Source organism: Scyliorhinus canicula, chromosome 4 (genome assembly GCF_902713615.1).
Source record: "Scyliorhinus canicula chromosome 4, sScyCan1.1, whole genome shotgun sequence".
In the NCBI taxonomy this organism is placed as follows: Eukaryota; Metazoa; Chordata; class Chondrichthyes; order Carcharhiniformes; family Scyliorhinidae; genus Scyliorhinus; species Scyliorhinus canicula.
The window spans coordinates 126,988,159-127,013,320 of record NC_052149.1 but is presented as its reverse complement, the minus strand read 5'-3'; the positions used below and the strand labels follow the sequence as shown (position 1 = coordinate 127,013,320).

Genomic DNA, 25,162 nt, shown 5'->3' with positions numbered 1-25,162 from the left:
GTAAGTTGACAACGATAACTGTTTATTTATAACACAAGCAAATTTGACATGTACAGCAATCACAATGGAATATCTGCTTTCTAATCTGCTATTCCCACCTTTTCCCATTCCACCCTCTACTCAACACACACAAGACAGACACACCCAGAGAGGAGGAAAAGGGTGAAAATAATAAGGGGGATTAATTTGAAATGAAAAATGAGTGTCCTTTCTTCGGATATTGAAGTTATTGCAGCAGGATGTCCTGCCAGGATGTTTTGGGATCGATCCACCGGTAGCGGTAGAGATGGTCTTCTGTCAGCTGCATTCAGCCAGTACTCCCAGTCAATAGGACTCCCTCTGTGAGAGGCACTTCAATGTTTAATAACCTGGGCCTTGAATCAAAGGAACAGCTTCAGATCTGTTTAATTCTTACTTATTTCCAACTCCACCAGAATGACTAACAGTCTTACTGAGATAGGAACAGACTTCCCACACAAGATATTAAAATGGAGTTAAACATCTGAACCCTGTCTGCAGCTGGTGATTTGACTTTGGTTTCCTTGCAGTTCAGTCTGGCTGTGCAGAAAGAGAGGTTTTCACTTCAGGTCATCAAAAAGAATCCATTAGATGAGTCATAGAATCCCTACAGTGCAGAAGGAGGCCATTAAGCCCATCGAGTCTGTAGCGGCCCTTGGAAAGAGCACCCTACTTTGGCCCACTCCTCCACCCTTTCCCTGTAACCCAGTTATCCTATCTAACCTTTTGGAAACTAAGGGGCAATTTAGCATGGTCAATCCATCTAACCTGCACATCGTTGGACTATGGGAGGAACCGGGAGAACCGGGAGAAAACCCAGGCAGACATGGGGAGAAAGTGCAAACTCCACACAGACAGTCACCTAAGAATGGAATTGAACCCGGGTCCCTGGAGCTGTGAGGCAGCAGTGCTAACCACTGTGCTGCTGTGCTGCTCATGAGAGAGAAATCAGAGTTCTGACCCTCTAGCTTCTGACCAACACAAAAGTAAAACAGAAAACACAGTCACACGGAGGAAGGGACTTTCAGAGGAAATCTCAACCAATTGGCAGGGGCCATTGAAAAGGTCAGGTGATTTGAAATAGTTAATTGGCCGACAGCCAAGTCCATCAACGTGTGTCAGCACTAATCCCCCTGGAATCTGCTGATCTGAAATATAAACAGCTTCTTTCAACCTGCCCTGCCTTAGGGTTATAGGTCAACTGTCAATTGACCAGCCATTCGAAGTCCACCTTAAAGGCATCGGCACATTAATTGTCCATGTTAAAAAATTTAAATTGCAAAATAAAAGAAAATAAAGAAAAATGATGGCCAAACGGGTTTAGACAGGAGAATCCGGACAAAAGGTGAAGCAGTTTGTACATATCTGAGGAAAAGAAGACAGTCAGATGTTTGCTCAAACACAAACAATAACCACGATTTGGTCTGTTCCACCACGGGTCCCCCACAATTGGTGCCCACGTTACTGTCCCCTCAGTAAACTCATTACCAAGTCACTGAGTAACCCCAGTGAGTGGGCACTATGGTCAGTCAGACCATTTCTGACCCTTCCTCCTGATGTCCGTGGATGACTATTCCACCCCAGCACTGAGTCTCTGAAGCAATGTCTCTTTAAACTGGATTTCTGGCTCCATTCCAGTCTCGTGAAGCCTGCCACACAATCTTTCCCCAAACAAATCTCAGCTCTTCTCAGTTCCTCTCACAGGGAGCTCAAGGTGAAGCAGACTTTGTCATATTCAGCTTGTTTACGGAGCTCTTGATGGTGTTTTCCCATCTGTCATCAATCAGGTGTTATGCCCATCAATGAAAATTCATCTTCTGATGCTTCAGGTGACCACAGCAGATAAGATTACTCAGCGACTTGCTCTGTAATCCAAGGTCACAGAATGCCGGAGAACAGCAATTCTAATCGACAAAAAACAACTTATTTTAATATTCTAGTTTGAGAAAGTGGAAAAACAAAAGTTTTAGTCTAAACAAAGCTGTGTGGCCAGTATAGAGAGAAAACAAGATTGAGAAAAACAGGTCACTGCTGATTATTATTGATTAATTAATCAAAGGACAATCATAGCTGGGTTAAGATCAGTGTTTATCAAGTGAGAAAATACAAAATCACTTCAAATATTAAAATCAAAGCAGAGCTGAAATAAAATGTGAAATACAAAATTGCAAATATTAGTGTCAGCAGCAGGCCTCAGGCCTACACTCAGAATATGTTTCTATTTGGTTCCAGACATTGACATGGTTTTGCTTCTTTGGCCATGATCTTCCGGCCATGCAGCGCCGGAAAGCAGCTCACCGCGGTGCAGCGGTGCTGGGGAAAGCCAGGAGACCCCGCTCCCGGGATCTACCCGGCTCACAACACAAATCACACAAGGTGCTGCAAGGTGAATCCCGACCATGGGCAGCATCACCTTTTAGCAAATCTGCATATTAGGGTGACGCAGTAAGCTTAACTATAATGTGCAGATTCATGAGGTACCTGAGGCTTTGGGATTCAATCCCTTTACCTCGGGGACCTCGGGTTAGTGCCGCTTGGTCCTGGTCCCTATAACCGGGGATTCCAGAAGGAACGGCATCATGGAGATCTCCAAGATGATCAGCTGCATTCCCTTTGGGCAAGGTGGTGCCTTGCCACTGCTGGTGCCACCTGAGTACCCTGGCAATGCCATCTGTGTGCCAGCCTGGCACTGCCAAGGTTCCCATGTGGCACTACCAGCTGTCATTTTTTGCACATGCTCGATTGGGCTGGGGTTGCCCAGTGTGGGTTGGGAGGGGAGGGGCCCCTCTTGCATTTGGGCTGGGCGGGGAGCTCGGGGATTCTTTTTGTGGCCTCTAAGATCGGTACGCCTTTTACAAATAGTTTCCCGATTTCTCACTACAACGTGAAGGTCCGGCGGGCGGAGATTCCCAGTGTACCAAACGGGACTATGTGTGGCCTCGGCCTCGACATTCCCGTTCAAAGCCAATCGTGTTGAAAATCCTTGTGTTTCTCAGCACGGCGAGTGCCGGGAATCATGTAGCTAAACGCACTCGCTCGGGAACTTTGTTCACTTTTGGAAAGGTCATGCCTTACGTATCTCTCTCGTTTGAAGCTGGAGCATTTTCATTTTAAACTGATCCCAGATTCTAATAGTTTTGTTGTTGAGCTGCTTTCTTTAACTCTGCTTCAAATTGGATTTTTACCAAACTTCAAGCTTCAGGTTTATGTTTACATTTTGGGAACAACCATATTTTAAATTCTTCTTTCTGCCCAGCAGCTGGCAGCATTTGAATTAATGTCAATTGTTGTCAAACCTTTTCAAATTAAAATTTCCAGTTGAGAACTTTATCAGGAACCAAACCTCAAATCATTATACTTTGTAAACTGTAATTTACACTATCAAAATTCAAATGACTTCTTCCTCATGTGTGTGAATTTGGATTCAGATTTAAAGGGACAGATTTTCTTTCCCTTCAATGACATCATCGTTTTCAAAGGTCTTGTGCAGGATTCTCCGACCCACCACCAGGGGGCGGTGTGAATCCCGATCCGCTGCCCCGATTCCGGCTGCCGGATTCTCCGTGTTGGTGGCAATTGGCAGCAGCTCCCCCAGCGATTCTCTGGCCCTCGATGATGCCAGCACACGCTGGCCGTCCCGCGCATGCGCCAACTCGGCCTGGCTGGCGGAGGCACTTCGGCTCCAGTTGGCGTGGCGGCAAACACTCCGGCACCGGCCTAGCCCCTGAAGGTGCGGAGGATTCCGCAACTTCCAGGCAGCCCGATGCCGGAGTGGTTCCGCCGCCCCTCGCCGCCGGTACGGCCCATCCCGCCGGATAGCGGAGAATCCCGCCCCTCGTGTTAAACAGTCTGATTCTCATTGGTCAGTGTGTTTATATCAGATCTCGTGTTCCCAAGCAGAAGATAACAATGGTCCTGAATGGGTTCAACCATTTTCTTTCTAGATAAAGTAAAGACTCAAAACCATGACGATACTGTGGCAATAAAAATCTTCAGATAACTTCTCCGATTATTAACGCTGCTGGAAATCTTGTTACATATAATAATAATAATCGTTATTGTCACAAGTAGGCTTACATTAACACTGCAATGAAGTTACTGTGAAAATCCCCTAGTCGCCACATTCCGGTGTCTATTCAGGTACACAGAGGCATTGGAGGTTACCTCGAAATAAAAACACGAGGGTCCATTCTGCTCGAGAGGGAATGGATCCATTCAGCAATCAGAAAGCTCAAGCTGTGATTGGAAAGAGTGAAGTTCCTGTTAGTCTGTAAGAGGTTGCTGCAGAGTCTGGTTCATTTTAGGGTGGCACGGTAGCACAAGGGCGGCACAGTGGCATAGTGGTTGGCACGGTTGCTTCACAGCTCCAGGATCCTAGGTTCGATTCCCCTCTGGGTCACTGCCTGTGTGGAGTCTGCACGTTCTCCCTGTGTCTGCGTGGGTTTCCTCCGGATGCTCCGGTTTCCTCCCACAGTCAAAAGATGTGTAGGTTAGGTGGATTGGCCATGATAAATTGCCCTCAGTGCCCAAAAACGTACAGATGGGTTGCTGGGTTACGGGGATGGGGTGGAGGTGTGGGTTTGGATAGAGTGCTTTCCAAGGGCTGGTGGAAACTCGATGGTCTGAATGGCCTCTTTCTGCACTGCAGATTCTATGAACACAGGGAAAAGCTGTTGTATCTTTAGAGTCCATTCAAACTGTGCTCTCTGGACAGAAATCTCAACTCGAACCTTAAAACTTCAAACTTTGGTTTGTTTCATTTTATTGTACTTAAATCCAACTCAGAATCCACATTGTGAGGCTTTGAACTCAGGTTCCTGGAACAATACAAACAAATGACAATTTGGAGAAGGAAACACATGAGGTGGGATTGTCCGACCCCCCGCTGGAGGATTCCCCAACTTCCGGGCGGCCCGACGCCGGAGTGGATCATGGTGCTCTTGGCACTGGTACAGGCCGCCCCGCAATTCCGGGAGAATCCCGGCCATGAGCTCTCACACACAAATTCTTCATTACACACAGACACACAAATATAACAGGGCGGCACGGTGGCACAGTGGTTAGCACTGTTGCTTCACAGCTCCATGGTCCCAGGTTTGATTCCCAGCTTGGGTCACTGTGCGGAGTCTGTACGTTCTCCCTGTGTCTGTGGGCGTTTCCTCCGGGTGCCCACATTTCCCGAAGACGTGCCGTGAGGTAATTTGGACATTCTGAATTCTCCCTCTGTGTACCTGAACAGGAGCCAGAATGTGGTGACTAGGGGCTTTTCACAGCAACGTCATTGCAGTGTTAATGTCAGCCTACTTGTGACAATAAAAGTTATTATGTAAATATTTGTTTATTTCCATTCTTATAACATTTATCTGAACAGATTAAAACTTTCAGACTCTAAACAAAATTTCAAGTAGCAGTGGGGGTGGGGGGGGGGGGTGTGGGGGGGGGGGGTGGGGGGGGTGGGGGGGGGGGTGGGGGGGGGGTGGGGGGGTGGGGGGGCGGGGGGGCACAGGGGGTGGGGAAGGAATCTTCGAGATTTTCACCAACAGGAACAAACTAAACGACCGAAACTCCCATTTCCTCAGCCCCTGTCTGTCACTGGTCATAAACCCACCGAGGGGTAACCCTCTCACTCTCTCTCTCTCTCTCTTCCCCCACAACAAAAGCTTCAGTGACTTTACTTCAATGATTTTTTCATTATTTAATTATTTACCAAACATTCAGCAAGCGACTCGACAACTCCCCAATCTAAATTTTTATCTGACGTTGCTGATGTTATGTTTATAGTCCGACCACTCTCATTGCTTTATTACCAGGAGATGGATCCCTCACTGTTTTCACACGTTTCTCACTACACCTGACACAAGGAAACGGTCAATACCGTTTTACTGCACCGGGTCAGTCACTACACCTGACACTAGGAAACGGTCAATACCGTTTTACTGCACCGTGTCTCTCACTGCACCTGACACTAGGAAACGGTCAATACCGTTTTACTGCACCGGGTCAGTCACCACACCTGACACTAGGAAACGGTCAATACTGTTTTACTGCATCGGGTCTCTCACTACACCTGACACTAGGAAACGGTCAATACCGTTTTACTGCACCATGTCTCTCACTACACCTGACACTAGGAAACGGTCAATACCGTTTTACTGCACCGGGTCAGTCACCACACCTGACACTAGGAAACGGTCAATACCGTTTTACTGCAGCGGGTCAGTCACTACACCTGACACTAGGAAACGGCAATACCCTTTCCACCTTCAGGTGTAGTGAAACGTCCGGTGCATAAGACCTCGTTCCCTCGTGTCAGTCGTAGTGACAGACGTTTTGACTGCACTGGGTCTCTCACTACACCTGACACAAGGAAACGGTCAATACCGTTTTACTGCACCGAATCTCTCACTATACCTGACACTAGGAAACGGTCAATACCGTTTTACTGCACCGGGTCAGTCACTACACCTGACACTAGGAAACGGTCAATACCGTTTTACTGCACTATGTCTCTCACTACATCTGACACTAGGAAACGGTCAATACGGTTTTACTGCACCATGTCTCTCACTACACCTGACACTAGGAAACGGTCAATACCGTTTTACTGCACCATGTCTCTCACTACACCTGACACTAGGAAACGGTCAATACCGTTTTACTGCACTATGTCTCTCACTAAACCTGACACTAGGAAACGGTCAATACCGTTTTACTGCACCATGTCTCTCACTACACCTGACACTAGGAAACGGTCAATACCGTTTTACTGCACCATGTCTCTCACTACACCTGACACTAGGAAACGGTCAATACCGTTTTACTGCACCGTGTCTCTCACTATACCTGACACTAGGAAACGGTCAATACCGTTTTACTGCACCATGTCTCTCACTACACCTGACACTAGGAAACGGTTAATACCGTTTTACTGCACCGGGTCTCTCACTATACCTGACACTAGGAAACAGTCAATACCGTTTTACTGCACCGGGTCTCTCACTATACCTGACACTAGGAAACTGTCAATACCATTTTACTGCACCGGGTCAGTCACTACACCTGTCACTCGGAAATGGCAATACCCTTTCCACCTTCAGGTGTAGAGAAACGTTCGGTGCATAAGACCTCGTTCCCTCGTGTCAGTCGTAGTGACAGACGTTTTGACTGCACTGCGTCACTCACTACACCTGAGACTAGGAAACGGCCAATTCCGTTTTACTGCATCGGGTCTCTCACTACACCTGACACGAGGAAACGGTCAATACCGTTTTACTGCACTGGGTCTCTCACTACACCTGACACAAGGAAACGGTCAATACCGTTTTACTGCACCGAATCTCTCACTATACCTGACACTAGGAAACGGTCAATACCGTTTTACTGCACCGGGTCAGTCACTACACCTGACACTAGGAAACGGTCAATACCGTTTTACTGCACCCGGGTCTCTCACTACACCTGACACTAGGAAACGGTCAATACCGTTTTACTGCACCATGTCTCTCACTACACCTGACACTAGGAAACGGTCAATACCGTTTTACTGCACCATGTCTCTCACTACACCTGACACTAGGAAACGGTCAATACCGTTTTACTGCACCATGTCTCTCACTACACCTGACACTAGGAAACGGTCAATACCGTTTTACTGCACCGTGTCTCTCACTATACCTGACACTAGGAAACGGTCAATACCGTTTTACTGCACCAGATCTCTCATTACACCTGATACAAGGAAACGGTTAATACCGTTTTACTGCACCGTGTCTCTCACTATACCTGACACTAGGAAACGGTCAATACCGTTTTACTGCACCAGGTCTCTCACGACACCTGACACTAGGAAACGGTCAATACCGTTTTACTGCACAGTGTCTCTCACTATACCTGACACAAGGAAACGGTCAATCCCGTTTTACTGCACCATGTCTCTCACTACACCTGACACTAGGAAACGGTCAATACCGTTTTACTGCACCGGGTCTCTCACTATACCTGACACTAGGAAACGGTCAATACCATTTTACTGCACCGGGTCAGTCACTACACCTGACACTCGGAAATTGCAATACCCTTTCCACCTTCAGGTGTAGAGAAACGTTCGGTGCATAAGACGGGCAGTTCCCTCGTGTCAGTCGTAGTGACAGACGTTTTGACTGCACTGCGTCACTCACTACACCTGAGACTAGGAAACGGTCAATACCGTTTTACTGCACTGGGTCTCTCACAGACTAGATTGTGCACACAGACTGGATTGTGAAGTGTGATGTACCTGTGTACACAGACTGGATTGTGTAGTGTGATGTACCTGTGTACACAGACTGGATTGTGAAGTGTGATGTACCTGTGTACACAGCCTGGATTGTGAAGTGTGATGTACCTGTGTACACAGACTGGATTGTGAAGTGTGATGTACCTGTGTACACAGACTGGATTGTGAAGTGTGATGTACCTGTGTACACAGACTGGATTGTGAAGTGTGATGTACCTGTGCACACAGACTGGATTGTGAAGTGTGATGTACCTGTGCACCCAGACTGTATTGTGAAGTGTGATGTACCTGTGTACACAGACTGGATTGTGAAATGTGATGTACCTGTGTACACAGACTGGAGAGTGAAATGTTATGTACCTGTGTACACAGACTGGATTGTGACATGTGATGTACCTGAGTACACAGACTGGAGAGTGAAATGTTATGTACCTGTGTACACAGACTGGATTGTGACATGTGATGTACCTGTGTACACAGACTGGATTGTGTAGTAGAACATAGAACATAGAACAGTACAGCACAGAACAGGCCCTTCGGCCCTCAATGTTGTGCCGAGCCATGATCACCCTACTCAAACCCACATATCCACCCTATACCCGTAACCCAACAACCCCCCCCACTTAACCTTACATTTATTAGGACACTACGGGCAATTTAGCATGGCCAATCCACCTAACTCGCACATCTTTGGACTGTGGGAGAAAACCGGAGCACCCGGAGGAAACCCACGCACACAGGGGGAGGACGTGCAGATTCCACACAGACAGTGACCCAGCCGGGAATCGAACCTGGTAGTGTGATGTACCTGATGAGCCAGATATATCTCCAGTACAGGAGGAGTCTACTCAGCCCCTCATGTCTGTGCTAGCTGTATACTAGCGTTATTCACAACTAACATCTCAGTTTAATGTCTGTTATGGGGAAGTGACTGGAATCTGTGATTGGACACAAAATCAGTCAGAAATATGAACTGATCCGAGAGAGTCAGCACGGGTTTAAATGAAAAATGAAATGAAATGAAAATCACTTATTGTCGCGAGTAGGCTTCAATGAAGTTACTGTGAAAAGCCCCTAGTCGCCACATTCCGGTGCCTGTCCGGGGAGGCGGGTCAAACATGTTTAACTAACCTGGTTAGATTTGTTAATGAGGTCACCAATGTGGTAGATAAGGGAATGTCTGTGATGTTATATTGATGGATTTCCAGGTGCCAAACTAGAGACTGAATCATATGGAATTTGAGGAAATCAATTTCCATGGTTAAGGAATTAGTTCGGAGGGAGGAGACAGGGAACAGGGATAATGGGCGGGATTCTCTCAGCCCGGAGCCGTGCCGGAGAATCCCCGCGACCGGGCCACGCCACCCCGACACCGGCATGTGATCGTCGCCACTGGCGCCCGTGTGTTTGGCGCGGCGCTGGTTGGGGGCCGCTCTCCGCGGGATGGGCCAAGCGGCCGCTGTTAAAATGCTGAGTCCCGCTGGCAGCGAGCAGGCGTGGATGGCACCGGCTGGACTCAGCATTTTAACTGTGTGCAAGGGTCGGGTGGCGACCTGTGTGTGGGGGGGGGGGGGGGGGGGGGGGGGCTACGACACCGGCGGGGGGCTCCGACACCGGGGGGGCCTTCAATGCGGCCTGGCCCGCGATTGGGACCCACCGATCGGCAGGCTGGCCTTTCTGTCCCCCGGCCTCTATTCCTACGCGCCGGCCCCCTGTACTACTGCGCCATGTTGCGTCGGGGCCGGCACATTGAAGGAGGAAGCCGTGCATGAGTGCGTCGGCATCGGCACCACAGCGCATGCACGGATCCCGCGGCGTACAGTTTGTGCCGGGATTGGCAGCTGGAGTGGCGTGAACTGCTCCATTGCCGTTCTGGCCCTCTGTAGGGGCCAGAATTACTCTTGGCAGCAGCCTGTTCACACTGTCGTAAAACGCGACAGCGTTTACAATGGCGTGGACACTCTGGCACGGGATGGGAGAATCCCACCCCAAGTGTGTGTACTCCAATCAGCTAGATGTGAATAGTGATGTCCCCAGGGATCTGAGCTGGAGCCTCAGCTTTTCACTGTATTTCTCAATGACTTGGATAAAGGAATAGAGAGACATATATCCAAGTTACTGACCGCACTAAGTTAGGCAGCTTGGAGGAGGTTACAGAGATAGGGAGGGTGGAGGACAGGGAGGGGTTTGAGAACAAGGATGAGAATTTAAAATCGAGGCATTGCTGGACCGGGAGTCAATGTAGGTCAGTGAGCAGAGGGGGTGATGGGTGAACGGGATTTGGTGTGAGTTCAGATCCAGGCAGCAGAGTTTTGGATCAGCTGATGTTTACGGAGGGTGGTAGGTGTGAGGCCGGCCAGGACAGCATTGGAATAGTCACGTTTAGAGGGAACAAAGACATGGAGGAGATTCTCAGCAGCAGATGATGTGAGGCAGGACGGACTCGGGCGATGTTACCGAGGGAGAAATAGGCCGTCTTAGTGATGGAGCGGATGATGTGGTGGGAAGGTCATCTCAGGGTCAAATAGGACACCATGGCTGTGAACTGTGTGGTTCAGAGTCAGACAGGCCCAGGGAGAGGGATGGAATCAGTGTCTGGGGAACAGAGATTGTGATGGGGACTGAAGACAATGGCAGATGGAGTTCAATGTGGGGATGTGAAATCATCCACTTTGGACCAAAGAAAGAGAAATCAGAGTCATTTCTAAATGGTGGGAAGCTGGGAATTGTGGAGGAACAGAGAGATGAGGCCAATGTTGTAAAGAGTCTGGTTGAGCAGCAGACAGAGCTCAGGGAGAGGGATGGAGTTTGTATCGGGAGCTGAAGACGGTGGCTTTGATCTTCCCAATGTGTTTCCCAGTGAGCCTGGCTCCTCAGTCCTGACTGCTCTTAGCTGCTGTTCTTGTCACTGATTGGACAGTTATTGTTAGAGATTCAGACCACAGCAGAAACCCCCAGTGTAAAAAATAACAGCAAAGACTGTCAGATCAGAAGATTGAAACGTAACCAACAGAGGAAGTGAAAGAAGGGGCTCAGAGCAGCTGGATGTTTGTTACTGACACGGGAGAAAACTGTGAACCGTGTCCATTACCTCGAATCTTCCAGCACAGAAGGAGGCCATTCTGCCCATCATGCTGTGACTTACCCAATTAGTCCCACTCCCCCTCTCTATCCCCATAACCCAGCCAATCTTTCCCTTTCAGGGATATCTCCAATTGCCTCTTGTAGACCTGGGTCCACAGCACGAGACTGTCCCTAACCTGGCTCCAAATTGGCATCTCATTCATTCATTGGAAGACTAAATGCCTGGGCTGGGAAATGGAGCTCTGGGCTCCGAACATTCCCTCTCCCCTCCTGAGGGACACTTCATGCTGGGATACAGTTCCATGGAGCCCCACAGCACAATGTGGGGGAGGCCGTGGTGTAGTGGTAATGTCACTGGACTAGTAATCCAGAGGCCCAGGCTAATGCTCTGGTCACAGGTTCAAATCCCACCATGGCAGCTGGTGGAAGTTAAATTCAATAAATAAATCTGGAATTAAAAGCTCTTCTCAGTGATGGTGACCATGAAACTGTCATAATATACATCCATGTATATAATGGAGTGCAGACAGGCAGTGATTGACACACAGGATGACCAGTAAGCACACAGAACACAGCAGCCAATCACCAGACAGGACACGACCAATATACAGCCAGAGGGCACCAGTTTTCCCGCTCTCTCGGGATCCAGCCTCTGAGACAGTCAGAGCTCGTGAGCATAACCAGTGCAATCACCATGTAGTAGTCAGTAAGTCTGGTCAGGCTAGCATCAGGTCCCCAGTCAAGTCAGCATCGTGTCAACCCACAGATGAACATGTATAATAGTTTAGATGTTAAATAAAATCGTGTTGCATCTCATCAAGTGCTGGATGTCTGTCTCTCGCTAAACAGCATCAAACGCAGTCCACATAGACCCGGCCAGCCCAACACATCAGAAACCATTGTCGATTGTCGTAAAAACCCGTCTAGTTCACTAATGTCCTTTAGGGAAGTGAATCGGCCGCCCTCACCTGGTCTGGCCTACATGTGACTCCAGACCCACAGCAATGTGGTTGACTCTAAAATAGCCACTCAGTTGTATCAAATCGCTGAAAATTCTAAAAGGAATGAAACCGAACTGACCTCCCGGCATCAACATAGACCCCGGAAACAACAACGGCAAACCCAGCCCTGTCAACCCTACAAAGTCCTCCTTCCTGATATCTGGGAACATGTGTCAGAATTGGGGGAGCTGTCCCACTGACTGGTCAGACACAGTCATACTTTCAGAATTATGCCTCACAGATAATGCGTGCAATTCTCCGGAAACATTTCAAAGTGCCTTACTGACTGGCCCATCCCTCCCACTGACCACATGTCCATTCTCCCGCAAGTCCTCCAGCCGATGGCGCCAGCCCTTCCCGTGAGGCCTCCTCTCCTGACTCCGAGCAGAACACCTCAGAGGAGATCTCCAAGGATACAACCTTTATAATCGTGTCACAGCTGTCATCCCCCCCTCCACCAGTGCAGATACACACACCTCGGTGGAAAACCCATCCCCAGCCGAGGGTCCCTCAACCCCCATCCAGCACTGGGTTGGCAAACCCAGTGCCCCCGGGCTCTTTGCCTGTGAGTAAAGATGGCTACTCACCTCCTCAGCTCCCCACAGAAGCCCTTCCGCCAGGTTCACCATTTTAAATGGAGTACTAATCGGCGTCAGCATGACCACTTGCTGGGGAGGCGGCTGAATGATGGGAGGCCGTTGGATATGGGGTCGCTCCCGTTAATTGTATGGAAATGGGGCTTACGTGGTGATAATTGGTTTCTTGCCGTGCTACGGCGAGATCCTGATTTGGCCTATGGGAGCGGCCGGTTACATCGCAAGCTGTTTAGCACCTGGCACGGATCTCATTTTTGTCCTCTCCCGCTATTCACCGGCCTTGTTTGAACGAGAGCGCAAAGAGGCTGGAGAATTGCAGCCAATGTCCCAGACAATATCACCATTCCCTGGGTATGTCCTGTCTCACCAGCAGGACAGACCCAGCAGAGGTGGGGGCAAAGTGGTATACTGTCGGGAGGAGGTGCCCTGGGAATCCTCAACATCGAATCTGGACCCCATGTAATCTCATGGTGTCAGGTTAGACATGTGTTAAATATGATTACCAGACCCCACATCTCCCTCAGTTTATGAGACAGCACCACAATGTTGAACACCACTTGGAGGAAGCACTGAGGGTGGCATGGGTGCAGATTATAGTCTGAGTGGGGACCTTCAATGTCCATCACCAAGAGTGGCTCAGTAATACCACCACATGCCAAGCTGGCCAGGTCCTAAAGGACATAGTTGCTGGACCTGGGACTGCAGCAGGTGGTGAGGGAACCAACAAGAGGGACAAACATACTTGGCCTCATCCTCAACAATCTGCATTCCACAGATACATCTGTCCATGACAGTATCGGTAGGAGTGACCACCACACAGTCCTTGTGGAGACAAAGATCCATCTTCATATTGAGGACACACTCTATTCTGTTGTGTGGCACTACCACAGTGCTGAATGGGATAGATTCAGAACAGATCTAGTAACTCAATACTGGGCATCCATGAGGTGGTGTGGGTCATCAGCAGCAGCAGAATTGGACTGAACCACCATCTGCAACCTCATGACTCTGCATGTCTCCCACTCTACCATTATCACTGAGCCAGGGGTGCAACCCTGGTTTAATGAAGAGTGCAGGAGAGCACGCCAGGAACAACACCAGGCAATCTGGTGCACTACAACACAGGACTACTTGTGTATCAAACAGCGCTTTCAGCAAGTGACAGACAGAGCTAAACGATACCACAACCAATGGATAAGATCTAAGCTCTGCAGTCCTACCACATCCATCTGTGAATGGCGGTGGACAATTAAACAACTCACTGGAGGAGGAGGCTCCACAAATATCCTCATCCTCAATGATGGAAGAACCCAGTGCATTCGTACTAAAGACAAGGCGGAAGCATTCACAACAATCTTCAGCCAGAAGGGCCGAGTGGATGATCCATCTCGGTCTCCTCCTGAGGTCTCCATATCACAGATGTCAGTCTTCAGCCAATACGATTCACTCCACGTGATATTAATAAACGGCTGAAGGCACTGGATACTCAAAGCCTATGGGCCCTGACAATATTCCAGCAATAATATTGAAGACTTGTGCTCCAGAACTTGCTGCCCCCCTAGCAAGGCAGCATTTGACCGTGTGTGGCATCAAGGAGCCCAAGCTAAACTGGAGTCAATGAGAATTGGGGGCAAAACCATCCGCTGGTTGGAGTCATACACGGCACAAAGGAAGATGGTTGCTGTAGTTGGAGGTCAATCATCTCAGCTTCAGGACATAACTGCAGGAGTTGCTCAGGGTAGTGTCCAAGGCCCAACCATCTTTAGCTGTTTCATCAACGTCCTCCCTTCCATCATAAGGTCAGAAGTGGGGATGTTTGCGGATGACTGCACAATGTTCAGCACCATTCATGACTCCTCAGATAATGAAGCAGTCCTTGTCCAAGTGCAGCAAGACTGGACAGTATCCAGAGTTGATTTGACAAGTGGTAAGTAACATTAACACCACAGAAATGCCAGGCAATGTCCATCTCCAACAAGAGAGAATCCAACCATTGCCTCTTGACATTCAATGAATGGTGTCCCATCATTGAATCCCCCATTATTAACATCCTGGGAGTTTACCATGAACCAGATACTGAACTGGGCGAGCCACATAAATAGCAAAGTCATCATAGTCCCAGATGACCATAGGCTGCTTTCCCCTTAGACAGGGAGATCTGGCTGGTGGTGATTTAACCTGAGGGACACCACATCTCAGGCGAGCGACAAGGTTCAGAATTCAGGATCAAAATCCAGGAATGCCCTCCCTAACAGCATTGTGGGTGTACCTACAACTCAGGGTCTGTAGCGGTTCAAGAAGGCAGCTCATCACCACATCCGCTGGGGCAATTAGGGATGGGCAATAAATGCTGATCCAGCCAGTGACACCCACATCACATGAATGGATACATTAAACAAATCTAACATCAGCCTCTTCCCCATTCTGTTTGGGCAGTTTGAAACTTTCATCAGGATATTTGACTGAAGGAGCCATCACTACTTTGTCTAATTCTGTCCCCAAACAAAATCTCCACACAAAATGAATTTAAATCGTGCCTTAATGTACAAAACATCCCAGGATGATACGCAGAGCGGCAGTAAGAGGAGCGGGGGAGTCGGGGGTATTTAAGGAAGATTAATCGAAGCCTTGGATTGAAGGATGCAGTTTGATGGAGTGGAGTGACCTGGAGAGGGGGAGGGTTTAAGGGTCAGAGTTCAGAGTGCAGGCCCGAGGCATCTGAAGGCTCTGCTGTCAATGGTGGGATGAAGGAAGTAGCGATGGGCAGGAGTCCATAGTCAGAGGATGGAAGGGTGAGGGAGGGAATGTGAGTCTGCAGCAGGATGCAGAGGTAGGGAGGAGTGACGCCATGGAGGGAATTGGAGGTCAGTGAGGTCAGGGGTAAGAGGTCAGTGAGGTTAGGGGCAATAGATCAGTTAGTTCAAAGGTAACAGTTCAGTGAGATCAGGGCTAACAGATAAGTGATGTAGGGGATAACAGGTCAGTGAGGTCAGAATTAACAGGTTAGTGAGGTCAGAATTAACAGGTCAGTGAGGTCAGGGGTAACAGGTCAGTGAAGTCAGGGGTAACAGGTCAGTGAGGTCAGGGGTAACAGGTCAGTGAGGTCAGAATTGACAGGTCAGTGTGGTCAGGGGTAACAAGTCAGTGAGGTCAGAATTAACAGGTCAGTGAGGTCAGAATTAACAGGTCAGTGAGGTCAGGGGTAACAAGTCAGTGAGGTCAGAATTAACAGGTCAGTGAGGTCAGAATTAACAGGTCAGTGAGGTCAGGGGTAACAAGTCAGTGAGGTCAGAATTAACAGGTCAGTGAGGTCAGAATTAACAGGTCAGTGAGGTCAGGGGTAACAAGTCAGTGAGGTCAGAATTAACAGGTCAGTGAGGTCAGAATTAACAGGTCAGTGTTGTCAGAATTAACAGGTCAGTGAGGTCAGGGGTAAAAGGTCAGTGAGGTCAGAATTAACAGGTCAGTGAGGTCAGAATGAACAGGTCAGTGAGGCCAGAATTAACAGGTCAGTGAGGTCAGAATTAACAGGTCAGTGAGGTCAGAATTAACAGGTCAGTGAGGTCAGGGGTAACAGGTCAGTGAGGTCAGGGAAGTTCTGGAATGGCACTTGGGGTTCGAATCTTCGGCCTGTTGTGCTCTCGCTTGAGCTCATCCATCTTTGAGGAAGTCAGAAGGTGGAAAAAGGGGAAGCTGTAGATGTGATTTACACGGAATTCCAAAAGGTATTTGGTCAGGTGCCACACAAAATGTTACTGCACAAGATATGGGGCTGGATTCTTCGCCGCAAGGTCATCATGGGTGGGACGCGGACCCTGTAAAGGTCCTTTGACCTCGGGCGGAATGTCCGGTCACCGGGTGGGCGTGGCTGGAGAATCCCGCCCATGATCTCCTGGTATACAGTGTAATATCTGAATATGGATGTTGGATTTTTTGGTTACCAGAAATCAGGGAGTGGGGTAAATGCTTTGTTATGCGTTGGCAAGCTGCAACTACAGATCACGTTAGTCTGCAGGTCCAGCAAGTGATCACGAAGGGAAATGGAATGTTGGTGTTTATTATAGGAGGAACAGAAAAAAATCAAAGGGACATTTTACTGCAGCTGTACAGGGATAAAAGTTCTGAAGAACGAGACATGATCTTCAATAAAGTTATGCTGAGGGGACTGATAGAGTGAATGAGATTGTTCCCTCCTCTCAGGTAGAGGGAGATGAAAACACAGAGGAACAAATAGAGAAATAAAGTGAGGGAGAAAGAGAGATAAAATCAGAGTGAAAGAGAGAGAGACAGAGAGAGAGTCTGAGGGACAGGTATCAACGGAGGGAGAGAGAGGGGGAGATCAAGCAGATACAGTGAGACAGGAAGAACAAGACAGAGAGACAGAGAGAGAGGGGGAGAGACCAAAACTGAGGGACTGATACTGAGGGAGTGAATGAGAGAGAGAAGAGGAAGTGAAGGTGCTGACGTAGTGTCTCTGCCTCATACCATTTACATACTAAGGAACGGGCAGTCAGACTCTCACAGGCTGCAGCTTTATAAAGCAGAGCCCAGTGAAGGGAGAGTTTATCAGTAACCAGGCACAGGGACAGGAGCAGACACCATGATTTCAGCCATCCAGCTGATCTGGCCTCTGGCATTCTGCATCGCAGGTACAAATCTCTCTCCTTCCACCTTGAATATTTTCCTGCTCTCCATTTCAATCCAATTCTACTGACTTGTGATTGAAGGGAAAATGCTGAAAGCAGAGGAACAGTCAGTGTCTCCAACAATATCTCATTGTACAGGCTCTTTCTGTGACAGTTCTTACTTCACTCTGTTTCTCTATTACCCCTCAGGTATCAGTGGAGACATCATCATGACCCAGTCTCCCCCGGTGCTGTCATTGAGCCTGGGCCAGACCGCAACCATCACCTGTACGGCCAGTCAATCTGTTAGCAGCAGTTATGTTGCTTGGTATCAACAGCGAGAAGGTCAGAAACCGGCTCTGCTGATCTATGCTGCAACAACCCGGTTCACAGGAATATCCGACCGATTCACCGGCAGTGGATCTGGAACACGATTCACTCTGACAATCAGCAATGTACAGAATGAGGATGTCGCTGATTATTACTGTCAGGCGTATAGCGGCTCCACCGGCAGGTCTACACAGTGATACAGAGCCTTACAAAAACCTCAGTATCCACAGCACCACCTCCTCTCCTGACACAAAGCACAGTTTTATATAATATATGAACAGTTTTATATAAACACAAGAAAGGAACCTGAACACATTATTTTCACTGTCCACTACACACTCCAGTCACTGAAGGCCTCAGGTTTTTTACTCTCCATGTCCACGTATGAAGAGCAGCTGAAGGATTTATCATTCAAAATTGGACTTCTCAAATCTCCCAACAAACACAGAGACATTGAGAGAAACAGAGAGAGAGAAACAGTGAGAGAGAAAGACATGAGTGAGTGAGAGACAGAGGGTGAGAGTGAGTGAGTGAAGCAGAGAGCAGAGGTTTTTGTACAGCTCCTGCACTGGAAGCTGTCAGTGTGGCTTACGTTCGGTAAAGGAACCAAGCTCAGACTGAGTAAGTAAACCCCAATCCTCCGTTATTAACCCTTTCAATACTGAAACTTTCTCAAACACAAATGCTGAATAGTTGAAGGTGTTAGTGGGGAGCTGCAGTGAATGAAATGGTTCATTGAAGAACACTGTGTAGAACAGGGTGCCCAGCTGTATTTCTTTAGTTCCATTCCCCCCTTTAAGCAGCAAGATATAAGTAAGCAGCTTTTACCCACCGTGTGGAGGAGATCTGGACGTTTGCAGACTGTGTTCACATTCCTGGACCATGGAGTGAAATCACTCACTAGACTCCTGTCAGTCTGGTGTGACAGACACGGGCAGAGTTTGATGTGAGCTCTGGCTCCCTGTCACACTCTCTGATATAACTGATCACAGCAGCAGCAGCAGCACAGTGAGACACCGAGGTCCCACTTCCCCCAGCTTTAACTCTGCTCTCTCCACTCCCTGCTTATCTCTTAGCAAAGTTCTGATGACAAACAGGTCCAGCAGGGCTCACAATCCAGTGGCTTCAGTGTTCCAGGCTTTTGGGGAGACTCTCAGTTACTTTCTCTTTGGGTCGAGTTCAGTCTGATATTTATTCCTGATCCAATATTCCTGAAAATCCCTGGAGATATTTTTATTGTTTGATGTGATGTGTGATCTCTGGCTGGGCCAGCATTTATTGCCCATCCCTAATTGCCCTTGAACTGAGTGTCTTGCTCGGCCATTCCAGAGGATATTTCAGAGTCAACACATTACTGAGGATCTGGAGTCACTTGTAGGCCGGACAAGGTCAGGATGGCAGGTTCCCACTTCAGACCCACACATCCCATAAATTAACTTTTAAAAATGGCCCAAACTCCACTTTCCTGTCGGTCCCCATAACCTTTGACCCTCGTCAATCAGATATCTGTCGAACTCAGCCTGGAATATATATAATGTCCCAGCATGCACTGCTCTCTGGGAAAAAGAATTCCAATAACTAATGACCCTCTGAGAGAAGAAATTCCTCCTCATCTCCACCTTATTTTGAAACTGCGTCCACTAATTCTAGATTCCCCACGAGGGCAAACATTCTCTCAGCATCCACCCTGTCAAGCTCCCTCGGAATCTTATATGTTTCAATAAGATCACCTCTCATTCTGCAATGAGTACAGATCCAACCAGCTCAACCTTTCCTCATCAGACATTCCATTCCTCAGTGGAATCAGTGGTTACGGGGATAGGGTGCAGGAGTGGTCCTAAGTAGGGTGCTCTTTCGAGGGCTGCATGGTGGCACAGTGGTTAGCACTGCTGCCTCACTGCGCCAAGGTCCCAGGTTCGATCCCTGCTCTGGGTCACTGTCCGTGTGGAGGTTGCACATTCTCCCTTTGTTTGCGTGTGTTCCGCCCCCACAACCCCAAAATGTGCAGGGTAGGTGGATTGGCCACACCAAATTGCCTCTTAATTGGAAAAAATGAATTGGGTATTTTAAATTTATTTAATAAAAAAAGAAAATGTAGGGTGCTCTTTCTACTCGATGGGCCAAATGGCCTCCTTCTGCACTGTAAATTCTATGATTCTATGAGACCAAACCTTTCCCCAGTACTCACGGTGTAATCTCCCCAATGTGCTGTATAGATGGAGCAAGACTTCCCTACTTTTATACTCCATCCCCCTTGTAATAAAGGACAACATTCCATTGACCTTCCTCATCACTTGCTGTACCTGCAGGTTAACGTTCTGTGATTCATACACAAGGACACCCAGATCCCTCTGTATCACAGCTTTCTGCAGTCTCTCTCCATGTCAATAATATTCTGATTTTCTATTCTCCCTAACAAAGTGGACAAGCTCACATTTCCCCACATTATACTCCACCTGTCAAATGTTCTCCCCACTCACTGCACCTATCAATATCCCTTTTCAGACTCTGTATCCTCCTCACAACATGCTTTCCTACCAATCATTTTATCATCAGCAAGTATAGCTACAATACTCTCATTGCCTTCATCCAGCTCATTAATATAGATTGGAGAGTTAAAACCCCAAACAACAGCCATCTTCCTTTGTGCTGGGTATGACTCCAGCCAGCGGAGAGTTTTCCCCCTGATTCCCATTGACTCCAGTTTTGCTCGGGCTCCTTGATTCCAAACTTGGTCAAATGCTGCCTCGATGTCAAAGGGCAGTTACTCTGGCCTCACCGCTGGAATTCAGCTCTTTTGTCCATGTTTGAACCAAGGCTGTAATGAGGTCAGGAGCTGAGAGACCCTGGTAGATCCTTAACTGAGTGTCAATGAGCAGGTTATTGCTGAGTAAGTGCTACTTGATAACACCGTCGTTAACAATATCAATCATTTTGCTGATGATCGCGAGATGACTGATGGACAGTAATTGTCCGGATTGGGTTTGTCCAGCTTTTTGTGGACAGGTCACACCTGGGTAACTGGTCGATGCCAGTTATGTATCTAAACTGGGGCAGCTTGGCTGGGGGGTGTGACCTGGACACAAGACCACCAGAAATAGGGGCAGGATTTCTCCAGTGTTGCTATTCAATTCTCCCACCAGCAGCACATCACCGCCAGCGGGTTTCACAGTGGAATCAGGTGGTTGCTGTGGTAAATCCCATTGACAATCGACGTGAAGATATAATCCTGCCGCCAGTGAATGGCACGCAGTCAAGAATCACGCGGCTGGTGAACCGGACGTTCCCGCACAGGAGCAAGGATAGATTATTCTGACCCCTGGACACAGAGGCTAATCGTAATCTCACTCTTGACCTGAGCCCAGGGCTGGGCAGCAAGGTTTGAAGTGAAATCTAGAACCTTCTACACTGGCAGCCAATCAGTATCCTTTGTGAAGTATGTCGATCCACGTCTGCTCCAAATTTCTGGGATAGATTTCTCCGGTTCTGTGTGTGATTTGAGGTTTGTTAATGTTCAACCTGTTCCCCCAGAAATAATGATCAATAGTTCGAGCATCCTGATAGGTTAATAGTCTCTTAAATGGGACACTGCATCTTTAAATGCTCTCATTATTAACTATTTCAGTGCTGAATTTGTAGTGAACTTCTTTACAAATGTCTAAGTATCATTCTAAAATGATTTAATCAGCTTAACATCAAACCTTTACCCTCCTGACTCTGAACCAATTTGAAATCCAATTTGTCACTTTCCCTTGGATTCCATCAGCTTTTAATTTCCAAACCCGTCTGTCATTGGAAACTTGGCAAAATCCTTGGAAAACCCATGTTGTCAACATCAAACTCACTCCCGTCATCAACCCTCCTCGTTCCCTCCTCATCAAATTCAAAATTGCTCCCTCGGCCTATCCCTTCCTCCCTTTTTAAACAATGGTACAACATGATCATCCACCAGTACTCTGACACCAAGCCTGTAGTCAGAGAGGATTGGAAAATAATGGTCAGAGCCTCCGCTATTTCTTCCCTTCCTTCCCTTAGCAGCCTGGGATACATTTCACCCGGGCCTGGGTGTATCTCCCCTTTCAAAGCTGATAAACACGTTAATATCTCCTCTCTCACTATCTTTATCACATCCAATATTTCACAATTCTCCTCCTCCTGAACTCCAATGTCTGCTTTGTCCCTCGCATTAGTGAAAACTGATGTAAATTAATCATTAAGAACCATCTCCATGCCTTCTACCTCCACACACAAGTTACATTTTGCTCTCTAATTGATCCCACTCATTCATTAGTTATCCTCTCACAATGTCCCTCACTCTCGCTTTGTGTGAACATATTTGTTCTGAAATCTCTCTATCTCCAGCTTGAATATTCTCCCCTGCTCTGTCACTGTTTTACCATCAAGTCGCTGTTTACTGTCCATTTTGGCAAATCCCAGTTTCAGAAAATTGGCCTTTCCCCAATTTAAAACTTTTCCTCTTGGTCTGCCTTTACCCTTTTCCATTACTGCTCTAAATCTAACTGAATTATGATCACTATTACCCAAATACTCTCCCACTGATACCCCTTCACCTGCCCAGATTCAATCCACAAAACTGTCCAAAACTGCTCCTTCTCTTGTTGGGATTGTTTTGTGCTAGTTAGAAAGGTTGCTCAGAATGGATTGTCAGAATTCCGGATCATCTATACATTGACACATGTCTTGATTCCAGTTAATATTTGGGAAGTTGAAATCCTTTATTAAGGCAGCAATTAAAATTCCTTCCTTTCTCTTTCAGGCCGTGAGAATTCACAACCCACACTGACCCTGCTGCCCCCCTCCCTGGAGGAGGTCAAGACCAAGGGCACTGCCACCCTGGTGTGCCTTGCCAATCACTTCTATCCCGATGAGCTGGTGGTGGAGTGGAAGAAGGATGGTGCAGCCATTTCGGACGGGGTTCAGACCAGCAACTACCTGCGAGCTTCGGACAACACCTACAGCGTCAGCAGCCTGCTGACCCTCTCTGGCTCTGCCTGGGAGTCCAACGCCCGCTTCTCCTGTGCCCTCACCCACGTGAGCCTCTCCTCTGCCCTCAGCAAGAGCATCAGGAGATCAGAATGTGTGTAGAATGTTAGAGACAGTCCACAGAGGAGACACAACTTTAAATAGAACAGGGGTGAGCTGGGAGGGCAAAGGTCATTGTCAGCACTGAATTACAACCTTCTCGGGACTGGGTCTGAGACACTTCTGAGGGTCAGGGGTTAAGACATGTTTTTGGGACATTGTAGAGGGATATTTACTCTGTATATAATCCCATGCAGCATTTGTCCTGGGAATGTTTGATGGGACAGTGCAGACTCGTGATGCCAAGCAAAACCTCTCAGATGCTGAAGACTGTCAGCTGTACCAAAATAACGTGACCCCTGAAGTCTCTGCTTCAGGAAACCAGACCTCCTTCCTGCTCACCCTGCAGTTACAATTTAAGGTTTAGTCACCGTTTAAAGGGACAGGATTCTCATGTCATTGAGAAAATCTCCATATTTTCCCTGAGAATTTCTCCAGCTTTCTCTGGCTGGGCTGTTTATTCAAGTCTTTTTTCTGACAATGTAAATCTGTAAAAGGTAATAAACATTAAGAATATTCAGTATGTGTCTCGTGTGTGGTTTGGAATGTCCCTCCTCCCCATCAGCTGATTGGCTGCATTTCAGCAAATGAGAGCAGCAGGGTAGCATGGTGGTTAGCATAAATGCTTCACAGCTCCAGGGTCCCAGGTTCGATTCCCGGCTGGGTCACTGTCTGTGTGGAGTCTGCACGTCCTCCCCCTGTGTGCGTGGGTTTCCTCCGGGTGCTCCGGTTTCCTCCCACAGTCCAAAGATGTGCGGGTTAGGTGGATTGGCCATGCTAAATTGCCCGTAGTGTCCTAATAAAAGTAAGGTTAAGGGGGGGTTGTTGGGTTACAGGTGTAGGGTGCATACGTGGGTTTGAGTAGGGTGATCATGGCTCGGCACAACATTGAGGGCCGAAGGGCCTGTTCTGTGCTGTACTGTTCTATGTTCTATGATTATCATGATTGGCTGGTTGGACTGTCAATCAATGACACATTCGAAGAAGATTGGATTCAAAGACAATTATCAATCATTTTTAAATGATCAGTTTTATTTGTTTTGTGAGGTCACGAGAAATCCAGCACGAGTTGAAGGATAGAAAGAAATAACATTTATTTACAATAACATATTTAGACAACAGCAGCAGCAACTCCCTTGCTGCTCACTCCTCTCTAGCTGGTTCCAAACTGGCCAGCTTTATTTATGCAGCGAATCTGCTTATGATTTCTGCCCCAACCCCCTCATTGGGGAATCTCATACTCCCAAAGGATTGTGGGATTGCCATTAGTCCCCAGCCAGTGGGAAGCAGGCAGGTTATAACAATCTGGAATCTCTGAGTTTACAAGATTCAAATCAGAAAAGAGACTGAAAGTTGCTGGGATTAAATCATCACAATCACAATTCTCCAACCCATATTCCCCACCTCCCCCTTCTCCCATATTCTCCCTGTGTCTGTGTGGGTTTTCTTTGGGTGCTCCAGTTCCCCCACAGTCCAAAGATGTGCAGGTTAGGTGGATTGGCCATGCTAAATTGCCCTCAGTGTCCAAAATGTTTAGGTGGGGTTACTGGGTTACGAGGATAGGGTAGAGGCATGGGCTTGGGTGGGGTGCTCTTTCCAAGGGCCGGTGCGGACTCGATGGGCTGAATGGCCTCCTTCTGCACTGTACATTCTATGAATTCTATGAAGTTTATGAATTGTATATGACCTTACCTCCTCACGTGGTATCACTACTCCCAGTGTTTCAATCACAGATAAGACCATCACTGTTCACTTCCTTATATCACTCCCCACCCACATCCCCCTTCCACACCCCAACCCTACCCCCTTTTGTATCCATCCCTGGAAAAACCTATTCCCCAATTCACTTCCAACGGCACTTTCAAAATCCCAACTATCTGTCTCTGGCTCTCCGATCACCACAACATTTCTGCAGCCACTGATTTACTCAGGGAGCAATGTAACTGGGAATGAACAGGCTCCTGTTTTGGGCGTGTTTAGTGGGGTGTTTCCCGGAGCCTGCAGTGCTGAAAATGATCCCGTTATTAACCGGGACTCTGGGATATTTGGGCCTCGGTGAGGAAGGAGACTCCGAGGCCGCACTGACATCCACTTCCTGCGAGCTGAACCCGTCAGTGCAGGGAGAGATCA

The 25,162-nt window shown here is 47.9% G+C and overlaps 1 long non-coding RNA gene and 1 gene segment (V, D, J or C); one reads left to right on the top strand and one right to left on the bottom strand.

Annotated features, from left to right (window-relative positions):
* LOC119964982 lies at window positions 1–19,195 on the bottom strand. The gene is made up of 2 exons (XR_005460409.1): window positions 18,762–19,195; window positions 1–1,922 (listed from the first exon to the last, which is right to left on the bottom strand). It is a non-coding gene; the product is annotated as an uncharacterized LOC119964982 (long non-coding RNA).
* LOC119964950 lies at window positions 17,444–23,552 on the top strand. The segment is given in 4 exon segments: window positions 17,444–17,623; window positions 17,810–18,108; window positions 18,517–18,550; window positions 22,707–23,552. Coding segments are annotated over 4 exon segments (711 nt in total).
* Window positions 23,553–25,162: the final 1,610 nt, after the last annotated feature.